This window comes from Neovison vison, chromosome 9 (assembly GCF_020171115.1).
Source record: "Neovison vison isolate M4711 chromosome 9, ASM_NN_V1, whole genome shotgun sequence".
Lineage (NCBI taxonomy): Eukaryota > Metazoa > Chordata > Mammalia > Carnivora > Mustelidae > Neogale > Neogale vison.
This window is the reverse complement of record NC_058099.1, coordinates 62373176-62385766: the sequence shown is the minus strand read 5'-3', so window position 1 is coordinate 62385766 and position 12591 is coordinate 62373176. Positions and strand designations below refer to the sequence as shown.

The window sequence follows — 12591 nt, the reverse complement described above, 5'->3', positions numbered from 1 at the left end:
TAACCTAATCCAGCCTCCTTATTAGAATGATATGTTCAATCTGAGGTTTATTTGGCCATCAACCTTGGTCATTTCTCATAAAAAAATCTTCACAGTATTAGGAACTTATCAAGTTCCATTTAAATCAAACACCAAAAACAGTGCTTCAAAAATAGTAATAAAAAGAAGAGGATGAACTTAATTTAGAGGGATTATAGATCAAAGATATGTGGTCTATAATGTGCAAAAACAAGCCTATAGCTCAGAGGCAGGCATTGGCTCCAGATACCCCTAGAACTAAAATAATGACTCCAAGGGACCTTTTATAAGGACACAGGACATTTCAAAATATACCAGATTTCCCTAATCAGTACCTACCATTAACCAGATTATCTTTTACCTCAACAAAAGATACTAAAACTTTCTTTATGGTTTTAGTTGTTGATTTAAAGGAAAGTTTTCATAACTACCTGAATCAAAGTGATCTTTCTCCAGGATATCTAGAGGTTCTGTGGAGTCTACAGACTTACTAATTTCTACTTTAGGAGATTCTTTTTCAGGATCTCCTTCACCTTCTTCAGTAGTCCACAGTTCTCTAGTAAATTTATCATGATCAGGCTGTCTTCTGAAATCATCATAGTCTTTCTTTAGGCGGCTCCTGAAATAAAATGCCCAACAAAACCAATACATATATATTAGACTCTTGGAAGCTAAACTAACTTTTATTATTTTAAACAATATCTTGAAATACTTTCAATTAAGTCACTAGAAGTTACATTATCAACAACAGCTGAACTATGGACCCAAATGTCCATTGACTAATGAATGGATAAAGAAGATATGGTACATATATACCATGGAATATTACTCAACCATCAAAAAGAATGAAATCTTGCCATTTGCAACAACATGGATGGAGCTAGAGTGTATTATGCTAAGTGAGATAAGTCAGTCTGAGAAAGACAAATACCATTAAGATTTCACTCATATGTGGGATTTAAGAAATGAAATAGATGACATAAGGTAGGGGGAAAAAAGTAAGAGAGAGAAACAAACCATAAGAGGCTCATAACGATAGAGACAAACTGAGGGTTGATGTCGGAAGGTGGATAGAGAATGGGCTAAGATGGGTGATAGGCATTAAGGAGGGCACTTGTTATGATGAGAACTGGGTGTTACATGTAAGTGATGAACCACTGAATTCTACTCCTGAAACCAATATTACACTGCATGTTAACTAACTAGGATTTAAATAAAAATTTCAAAGAAAAGACTGTCTTTTTTCCACTGTATATTTTTTCATTTTTTCCTGTTTTGTCGAAGACTAATTGACCATAGAGTTGAGGGTCCATATCTGGGCTCTCTACTCTGTTCCACTGGTCTATGTGTCTGTTTTTATGCCAGTACCATGCTGTCTTGGTGACCACAGCTTAGTAATAAAGCTTGAAATCAGGTAATGTGATGCCCCCAGTTTTATTTTTGTTTTTCAAGATTTCCTTAGCGATTTGGGGTCTCTTCTGATTCCATACAAATTTCTGGATTATTTGCTCCAGCTCTTTGAAGAATACTGGTGGAATTTTGATCGGAATGGCATGGTGCTGGGAAAACTGGACAGCTATATGTAGAAGAATGAAATCTGACCATTCTCTTACACCGTACACAAAGATAAACTCAAAATGGATAAAAGACCTCAACGTGAGACAGGAATCCATCAGAATCTTAGAGGAGAACATAGGCAGTAATCTCTTCAATATCAGCCACAGCAACTTCTTTGAAGATATGTCTCCAAAGGCAAAGGAAACAAAAGCGAAAATAAACTTTTGGGACTTCATCAAAATCAAAAGCTTCTGCACAGCAAAGGAAACAGTCAAGAAAACAAAGAGGCAACCCACGGAATGGGAGAAGATATTTGCAAATGACAGTACAGACAAAAGGTTGATATCCAGGATCTATAAAGAACTCCTCAAACTCAACACACACAAAACAGGCAAACATATCAAAAAACGGGCAGAGGATATGAACAGAGACTTCTCCAATCAAGACATACAAATGGCTATCAGACACATGAAAAAATGCTCATCATCATTAGCCCTCAGGGAGATTCAAATTAAAACCACATTGAGATATCACCTTACACCAGTTAGAATGGCCAAAATGAACAAGACAGGAAACAACATGTGTTGGAGGGGATGTGGAGAAAGGGGAACCCTCTTCCACTGTTGGTGGGAATGCAGGTTGGTGCAGCCTCTTTGGAGAACAGTGTGGAGATTCCTCAAGAAATTAAAAATAGAACTTCCCTATGACCCTGCCATTGCACTACTGGGTATTTACCCCCAAAGACACAGATGTAGTGAAAAGAAGGGCCATCTGTACCCCAATGTTTATAGCAGCAATGGCCACAGTCGCCAAACTATGGAAAGAACCAAGATGCCCTTCAACAGACGAATGGATGAGGAAAATGTGGTCCATATACACTATGGAGTATTATGCCTCCATCAGAAAGGATGAATACCCAACTTTTGTAGCAATATGGACGGGACTGGAAGAGATTATGCTGAGTGAAATAAGTCAAGCAGAGAGAGTCAATTATCATATGGTTTCACTTATTTGTGGAGCATAACAAATAGCATGGAGGACATGGGGAGTTAGAGAGGAGAAGGGAGTTGGGGTAAATTGGAAGGGGATGTGAATCATGAGAGACAATGGACTCTGAAAAACCGTCTGAGGGATTTGAAGTGGCGGGGGGGTGGAATGTTGGGGTACCAGGTGGTGGGTATTATAGAGGGCACGGCTTGCATGGAGCACTGGGTGTGGTGAAAAAATAATGAATACTGTTATGCTGAAAATAATAAATTTAATTAAAAATTTTTCAAAGAAAAGAAGTGCATCTAAGATGCTTAGTTCTATCTTGCCAATATTTATCTTTAAAGAGAAAACCCAGGGGATGGGTAGGCATAGAAAACTGAAAAAGATTATATATACAATTTCAGAATAGAGTGTTCAAACATATCACCAATCTGTCTTTCTAAAGACTGCTGAAAAACCTATTAAATGAGAGAAAGGTAATTTTCTTCTAGCTGCACGAACAGAAATAGATTTGAAATAGTTTTATAATTACTGATTATAATACAGTGAAAAAGTCCATTTAAAAAAGTTAATCATGCAAACCGTGCCCTCTATAATACCCACCACCTGGTACCCCAACTTCTCACCTGCCCCGCCACTTCAAACCCCACAGATTGTTTTTCAGAGTCCATAGTCTCTCATGATTCACATCCCCTTCCAATTTACCCCAACTCCCTTCTCCTCTCTAACTCCCCATGTCCTCCATGCTATTTGTAATGCTCCACAAATAAGTGAAACCATATGATAATTGACTCTCTCTGCTTGACTTCTTTCACTCAGCATAATCTCTTCTTCCAGTCCGTCCATGTTGCTACAAAAGTTGGGTATTCATCCTTTCTGATGGAGGCATAATACTCCATAGTGTGGTGAAAAAATAGTGAATACTGTTTTTCTGAAAATAAATAAATTGGAAAAAAAAAGTTAATCAAATTCTAAACACTCCATAAAAAAACTCCTAGAAGTAATAGATGAATTCAGCAACATTCAGGATACAAAAATTAATACCCAGAAATTGGTACTATCTCTATACACTAATAACAAAGTAGCAGAAAGAGGGATTAAAAATACAATTCCATTTATAATTGTACCAAAAAGAATGAAATTCCAAGGAATAAATTCAAACAAAGAGGTGAAAGACCTGTACTCTGAATTATAGAAGACCAATGAAAGAAATTAAAGATGACACAAATGGAAAGATAATCCATGCTCACTGACTGGAAGAATTAATATTGTTAAATATTCATACTGCCCAAAGCAATCTACAGATTCAGTGCAATCACTATCAAAATACTAAAAGCATTTTTCACAAAACTAGAGGAAAATAATACTAAAATTTGTATGGAACTAAAAAAGAGCCTGAATGGCCCAAGCAATTTTGAGCAACAAAATAAAAGCTGTAGGTATCACAATTCCAGACTTCTAGATACACTACAGAACTGAAGTAATCAAAACAGTATGTTATTTAAACAAAACCAGACACATAGATCAAGGGAACAGAATGAAGACCCCAGAAATAAACCCACAGTTATATGGTCAATTAATGTACAACATAAAAGGCAACAATGGGAAAAAGTCTCTTCAATAAATGGTGATTGGAAAACTTTTCCATGTAAAAGATTGAAACTGGACTGTCTTCTAACACCATACATCAAAATAAACCCCAAATAGTTAAAGACCTAAATGTGGGACCTGACACTACAAAAATCTTAGAATAGAGGATGTAATTTTTCTAACACTGGCATGGCAACATTTTTTCTAGATTTGTCTCCATTTTAAAACAAGGGAAACAAAAGCAAAAATAAACTACTGGAACTATAAAAATATAAAAAGCTTCTGCACAGCGAAAGAAACCATCAACAAAACAAAAAGGCTGAATGGAAAAGATATTTGCAAATGATATATCCAGTAAAGGACTACTAACCAAAATATATAAGGAACTTAACAACTCAATACCAAAAAGCGAACAATCTGATTAATTAATGTGCAGAGGACCTGAACAGACATGTTTCCAAAGAAGACATACAGATGGCCAATAGACACATGAAAAGATGCTCACGTCATCAGAGAAATACAAATCAAAACTACAATGAGATAGCACCTTATACTGTCAGAATGGCAAAAATCAAAAAGAAGTAACATATGTTGCCAATATATATGTTGGCAAGGATGTGGAAAAAAGTGAACCTTGTACACTGTCAGTGGGAATGTAAATTGGTAAAACCACTGTGGAAAACAGTATGGAGGTTTCTCAAAAAAAGTAAAAAGTAGAAATACCATATGATTGGTAATTCCGATACTGCGTATTTACCCAAAGAAAAACACTAATTATAAAGGATATATGCACCCCTCTGTTCACTGCAGCATTATTTATAATAGCCAAGATTTGGAAGTAAGTGTCCATAAATAGACAAATGGATAAGGGAGATACGGTACTTCTCTCTAACGCGCGCGCGCGCGCGTACACACACACACACACACACACACACACACAGAATTTTATGCAGCCTTCAGAAAGGATGAGATCATGCCATTGCAACAGCATGGATAGATCCAGAGGTTCTTGTCCTAAGTGAAATAAGTCAGAGAAAGACAAATACCATATGATTTCACTCATTATAAAATCTAAAAAAGAAATCCAACTGAATAAACATACAACAAAAACAAGCAGAGTCTGACTTTCCAAATACAGCAAACAAACTGAAGGCTGCCAGAGGGGGAAGGGGTGTGTGGGATGGAAAAAATGCATGAAGGAAGTTGGAGATACAAGCTTCCAGTTTGGAAATAAGTAAGTCACAAGAGTAAAAGGTATACTGTAATGAATACAGTCAATGCTGTTGCAATTGTGTTGTATGGTGACAGATGGTAGTTACACTTCAGGGGAGCACAGCATTATGAATAAACTTATCCTACCACTGTGTTGTACAACTGAAACTATAACATTATGTACCACCTGTACTCAAAAAAATTGTTTTAAAATGTTAACCAAGAAATTCTAGGAAACAGTACTTACTATTTTTGATTTATACAGACAATAGCAAATTTAAAAAAATCCATCACTTAATCCTGAGTAATCATATTTAAACATTTTTATTTCACTAGAAATATTTTTGTAATTAAACATAGAGAAACAAGCTGAAAAGTGATCTTTCAGCGACCCTTTTCACATAAAAACGTAAGAGCTATATTTCTATAAAGCTATGGAGAGATGGAAACATTTCCAAATGATAGACTATTTTGGAGTGCCTTTATTATTTCTTTTGCTTTCAACTGTGTTTCTCTATTCTACCCCTGAAGTTTACTTTAGTTTATTTCGTTTGAAAAAAATCTGAATACACATTTTCCAATTTGTATTTACTACAAATTGTTATTTGTGCATACTGAAGTTTACGTCTCACCTCTGCCACCACTGAAGAGCTCTGAGACTTTGGGGAAGCTCCTTAAACTTTCTAAGTATCAGTTTACATCATAACAATGGGGATAACAGTACTTGCCTCATAGTATGTGTGGCACACAGAGTAACTGTAAAATTAATCTCCTTTTAGAAATATCTACATGGAGGCAGTATGAAGTTCCTTCCTTTCCAGCCCTCTTCTCTATCTCAGCTATTTTGTTTTATTTTCTTTTCAGGGAAAATAGAAGCAATCAGACAAGCATGTTCATATGCTCACATTTCATCTGCCACTTAATTTCATTTGTACTCATATTCTCTCTTCCTATCTAAGATAATCCCTCTCTTTATGCATCCTCTCTCATCTATTCGTGGATATTACTCTACCAAATGTCCCTTCCTTTTCCTAAGTCCATTTTAGCGTATTAGCTCATTTCTACCATTATACAGAAAGCTATTTCTCCACTAATGACAACAAACAAAACAAAACCACCTTCTCTCTCTTGACTCCAACCTGTCCTTCCAGCTACTGCCCTGTTTCCTCTGCTCCACTCCCTAACAAAACTCCAATCCCTCTCCCGTAATTCTCATGAATAGACTCTACCTTACTGAACATTCCTTCTCTGTCTCTTCTGCTGAGTCTTACTCCTTTCCACCACCTCTAAAGGTTGGAATGCCCCAGGGTTCAATCTCTCCTCTTCTGTGTTCCCACTCTAGATGATTTCTACTGGTCTCATAGCTTAAATATAATCTATAGCCTGACAACTCCTAAATTTATGCCTCCATCTGGCTTACTCCCTTGAACTGGGACTCATATACTAAACTGCCTACTCAATAAGTTCAGCTGGATATCTAGAAATCGTATCAAACTTCACATGTTGGCCCAAACTCTTGAATCCCTTCCCTACAAACCTGCTGCTCCTTTAGTTTCCCCTATTTAAACTAATGACAATTCTGTAATTCCAGTTGTTTAGACCAAAAATATTGGGCATCATCTTTTTACCCTTCATTTTTTTTTTTCTGACACTCTATATCCAATGTTTAAGAAAATTCTGCCAGTCCATCCAGAATCCAACCATTCCTTGCCATCTGCATTGCTATTATTGGGGAACACCATCAAAAAGATGTTTACTGCCAATTGACCCATGAGTTGGACCTAGGGACTCAAAGGCTCCTTATTCCCTCCTTCTGGAATATAGATTCTACTTGCCTTTCCTGCTTTCAGAGGCTGACACAGTCTTGAGACAGTGATGGGATGCTGAAAACACCTGTATAAGATACATGGCTGCATCCAGTTAAGGCTTCTTATATAGAGTTTTAAGATCTGGTGGGCAGGTGCAGAGATCCATTTGTCTTGCTGCCCCCCACAACAAGCCTCATTGAATTTAAGTTCCATTTACTTATTCAAACTGTCACCTACAGACGTGGAGTGGCCTGCTTCTTTCTTTGTTTCTCCTTGCCCTCTGAATACAAATGCCAGTTTCAGATGTTACCAGGGAAATTCCTAAGAGGACTGCAAATCAACAGCTAACTACTACCCTGTTCCAAGCCACCATCATTTTTTTTTGCCTGGATTATTGCTTTTTTGTAACTGATTTCCCTGTTGTTCCACTTCACTAATCTCAACACAATAGGCAGTGTGAGTGCTTTAAAAGATAAGTCAGATAACATCCCTCCTCTGCTTAAAAGCCTTCAATGGTTATCTCATATTAGAGTAAAAACAAGTCCTTAAAGACATACATGACCTGGCTGTGATTCCCCATACTTCTCTGATTCTTGACTCTTAGCACTTTCCTCCTCACTCACTCAGCCCTGGTTCACTTGTCTCTTTGCATTTCCTCTAAATGCCAAACATGACACCAGCCTTAGGGCTTCCACATCTTTTCTTTCAGATATCCACATGGCTCTCTCCCTTCTTTGTTTTAGGCCTCTGTTTGAGTATCAGCTTATCAGGGGAGCCTGCCCTGACACCCTATTAAAAGAGCAATCCTCATCCCATCCAAGCTAGGCATTTCCTATTCTCCTCACCCTACTTTATAGTTCTTCATAGCACTTATCACTAATTGACATTTTGAGTTCATCTGTTTACTCCCAGAATGCAAGCCACAGATGAAGTCAGAAATCAGTAACAGAAGGAAAACTGGAAAATCCACAGATTTATGGAAATTAAACAACACACTCAAACAACCAACAGATCAGCGAAATTAAAAGAAAAATTAGAAGATACCTATAGATAAATGGAAATAAAAACACGACATGCCAAAACAGTGCTAAGAAAGAAACAGAGCTACAAATAAATGCTTATACCAAAAAACAAGAAAGATCTGAAATCAACAACCTAACTTTGTAACTTCAGGAATTAGAATAAGAAAACAAATTAAATCTAAAGCTAATGGAAAGAAATAATAAAGATTATATCAGAGATCAACAAAACAGAGAAGAGAGGAAATCAATGAAATTGAAATTTTTTTTGAAAGTATCAACAAAATTAACAAGCTGTTAGCTAGATGAACTCAGACAAAAAAGAGAGACTCAAATTAGGAAAATCAAAGATGAAAGTGAGGCCATTATGACTGATTCTATAAAAATAAAAAGAATTATAAGATTACTATGAAAATTGTATTCCACCAAATTGGAAAACTTAAATGAAATAGACAAATTCCTAAAAGTAAAAATCTACTAGGATTAAGTCACAAAGAAACAGAAAATCTGAATACACCTGTAACTATTAAAGGAAAATGAATAAATAATTTAAAAATTTCTCAACAATTTCTCAACAATTTTGGATCTGATGGAGTCACTGGTGAATTCTACCAAACATTTAAAAAAGAACTAGTACCATTCCTTTTCAAACTTTTCCCAAAAAACTGAAAAGAAAGACACACTTCCTAACTTATTCTTTGAGGTTAGGCATGACACCAATGCCAAAGCCTGACAAGGACACTACAAGAAAACTATAGATGAGAAATCTATAGATGATATATAGAGAATATATTTCTCTATCCTACATATCTATATTTATATATATAGATATGTATCTCTATATAAATTGATATATATCTATATATATAGAAAGATATATTTCTATATTTCTATAGAAAACTACAGATGAGAATTTTTTGTTGTTGTTTATATTTTAATTCCTGTTGGTTAACATAGTGTTACACTGTTTTGAAGTGTACAATATAGTGATTCAACAATTCAATACATCACCCTGGTGCTTACCACCGGAAGCTCACTCCTTAAAGCCACCACATATTTAACCAATGCCTCACTCACCTCCTTTCTGATAACCATCAGTTTGTTCTCTATAGTTAAGAGTCTGTTTCCAGGTTTCTTTTTTTCCTTTGTTTTGTTTCTTAAATTACACATATGAGTGAAATCATGGTATTTGTCTTTTCCTGATTGACTTATTTTGATTAGCATTATACTCTAGCTCTATCCATGTTATTGCAAATGACAAGATTTCATTCTTCTTTATGGCTGAATAATATTCCGCTGTGTGTGTGTGTGTGTGTGTGTGTGCGTGTGCGTGCACGCACGTGTGTGCGTGCGCGCATGCGCAAGCATGCACATGCACAAGTGCATATCATTTCTTTATCCATTCATCAATCAATGGACACTTGGAATGCTTCCATATCTTCACTATTATAAACAATGCTGGTGTAACACAGGGATGGAAGTATCCCTTTGAATTAGTATTTTTGTATTTTTTGGGTAAATACCCAGTAGTAACTGCTGGATCATAAGATAGTTTTACTTTTAACTTTTTGAGGAGCCTCCATACTGTTTTCCACAGTATCTGTAGCAGTATTTATTCCCACCAACACTGTAAGGGTTCCCCTTTCTCTACATCTTAGCCAACATCTGTTTTTATGTTGTTGATTTTAGCCCTTCTGACAGGTGTGAGGTGATTTCTCATTGTAGTTTTGATTTCCAAGTCTGATAAATTATGATGAGCATCTTTTTATGTGTCCATTTGCCATCCAGATATCTTTTTTGGAGGAATGTCTGTTCACACTGCCTATTTTTTTTAACTGGTCATTTGTTGGGTGTTAGTTGTATGAGCTTTTTATATATTTTGGATACTATCCTTTTGTCAGATATGTCATTTGTCATTATCTTCTACCATTCTGAAGCTGCCTTTCAGTTTTGTTGTTTCCTTCTCTATGCAGAAGATTTTTATTTTGATTCAGTCCCAGTAGTTTATTTTTGCTTTTGTTTTCCTTGCCTCAGGAGACATACTTAGAAAGATATTATGGTCAGTGTCAAAGAAGTTATTGCCTGTGTCCTCTTCTAGAATTTTTATGGTTTCAGGTCTCACATTTAAGTCTTTAATCCATTTTGAATTTAGTTTTGTGTATAGTGTAAGAAAGGGGTCCAGTTTCTTTCTCTTGCATCCTTCTGTTTAGTTTTCCCAGTCCTTTTCCCATTGGATAGTTCTACCTGCTTTGCTGAAGATTAACCGGCCATATATTTCTGGGTTTTCTAAACTGTTTCATTGATCTATGTGTCTCTTTTTGTGCCAGTACAATAAATACCATTTTGATTACTACAGCTCTGTAATACAACTTGAAGTCCGAAATTGTGATGCCTCCAGCTTTGCTTTCCATTTACAAGACTGCTTTGGCTATTCAGGATCTTTTGCAGTTCCATGCAAATTTTAGGATTGTCAGTTCTTGGTCTATTAAAAAAGTGCTGCTGATATTTTGATAGGGATTGCATTAAATCTGTAGATTGTGAATTTGGGTAGTACAGACATTTTAACAGTATTTGTTCTTCCAATTCTTGAGCATGGAATGTCTTTCCATTTCTTTGTATCTTCTTCAATTTCTTTCACCACTGTTTTTTATTAGATTTGCTTACACGTCTTTTATCTCTTTGGTTACACTTATTTCTAGTTGCTAGAAATAGGTTCTAGGTTGCTTATTTTGGGTGCAAATATAAATGGGATTTATTCCTTAATTTCCCTTTCTGCTGCTTCATTATTAGGGTATAGAAATGCTACAGACTTCTGTACACTGATTTTCTATCCTATGACTCTAGTAAATTTGTGTATCAGTTCAAGCAATCTTTTGGTGGAGTCTTTCTGGCTTTCTATACAGAGTATTATGTCATCTGCAAATAGTGAAAGTTTTACTTCTTCCTTGATGATTTGTATGCCTTTTATTTGTTTTCTGACCTTTATGGCTAGGACTTTCGGAACTATGTTTAATAAAAGTGGTGAGAGGGACATCGTTCCCTTGTTCCTGGTCTTAGGAGAAAAGCTCTCAGTTTTTCCCCATCTAAGGATGGTGTTAAAAAAAAAAACAAAACAGGGATGATGTCAGCTGTGGGTTTTTAATGTATGGCCTTTATTATGTTGAGGTATATTCCCATAAACCTACTTTGTTGAAGGTTTTTATCATGAATGGATGCTGTACTTTGTCAAATGCTTTTTTGCATCTATTAGAAAGATCATATGGTTCCTATTCTTTCTTTTACTGATGCAATCAATTTGCAAATACTGAACTACCACTGTATCCAGGAATAAATTCCACTTGATTGTGGTGAATGATTTTTTTAATGTATTGTTGAATTTGGTTTGCTAGTATTTGTTCAGGAATTTTGCATCTATTTTCATCAGGGATAATGGCCTATAGTTCTCTTTTTTAGTGGTATCTTTGGTTTTGGTATCAGGATAATGTTGGGCACCTCACAGAATGAACGTTAAAGTTTTCCTTTCTTTTCTCTGTCTTGGAATAATTTAGGTAGAATAGTAACTCTTTAAATATTTGGTCAAATTCACCTGTGAAGCCATCTCGTCCTGGAGTTTTGTTTGTTGGGGGCATTTTTTGGTTACTCATTCAATTCTTGCTGGTTATGAGACTGTTCAAATTTTTTATTTCCTCCTGTTTCAGTTTTGGTAGCTTATAGGTTTCTAGGAATTTATCCACTTCTAGGCTGTCCAACTTGTTGGCATATAGTTTTTCATAATATTCTCTTTTAACTGTTTGTACATCTGTGTTATTGGCTGTTATTTCTCTTCTCTCATTTGTGATTTTGTTTGAGTTCTTTCTCTTTCTTTCTTTGTAAGTCTGCCTAAATGTTAACTAATTTTATTGATTTTCTTTTTAAAGATTTTATTTATTTGACAGAGAGAGAGAAATCACAAGTAGGCAGAGAGGCAGGCAGAGAGAGAGAGGGGAGGAAGCAGGCTCCCTGCGGAGCAGAGAGCCCGATGTGGGGCTTGATCCCAGGACCCTGAGATCATGACCTGAGCCGAAGGCAGAGGCTTTTTAACCCACTGAGCCACCCAGGCACCCCAATTTTATTGATTTTTGTTCAAAGAAATAGTTCCTGCTTTCAATGATCTGTTTTTTTTTTTGTTTTGTTTTGTTTTGTTTTTAGTTTCTATATCATTTAGTTTGGTTCCAGTCTTTATTCTATTTTTCCTTCTGCTGGTTTTAGATTTTTATTGTTCTTTTTCTCATTTTCTTACATGTAAAGTTAGGCTGTTTATTTGAGATTTTTCTTGCTTCTTGAGGTAGGCTTATATTGCTATAAACATCTCTCTGAGAACTGGTTTTGTTGCATCCCAAAGGTTTGGACTCCTGTGT

General features: G+C 35.9%; 1 protein-coding gene across 2 annotated transcripts in view; it reads right to left on the bottom strand.

Moving 5' to 3' along the window:
* Window positions 1-12591, bottom strand: part of KIAA2026 (KIAA2026 ortholog) — a 159113-nt gene that overhangs the window by 4888 nt on the left and 141634 nt on the right. For both annotated transcript variants that reach the window (XM_044265708.1, XM_044265707.1), the window contains one exon: window positions 450-637. In XM_044265708.1, the coding sequence (XP_044121643.1) occupies window positions 450-637 (188 nt within the window). The remainder of the gene's footprint in view (window positions 1-449; window positions 638-12591) is intronic.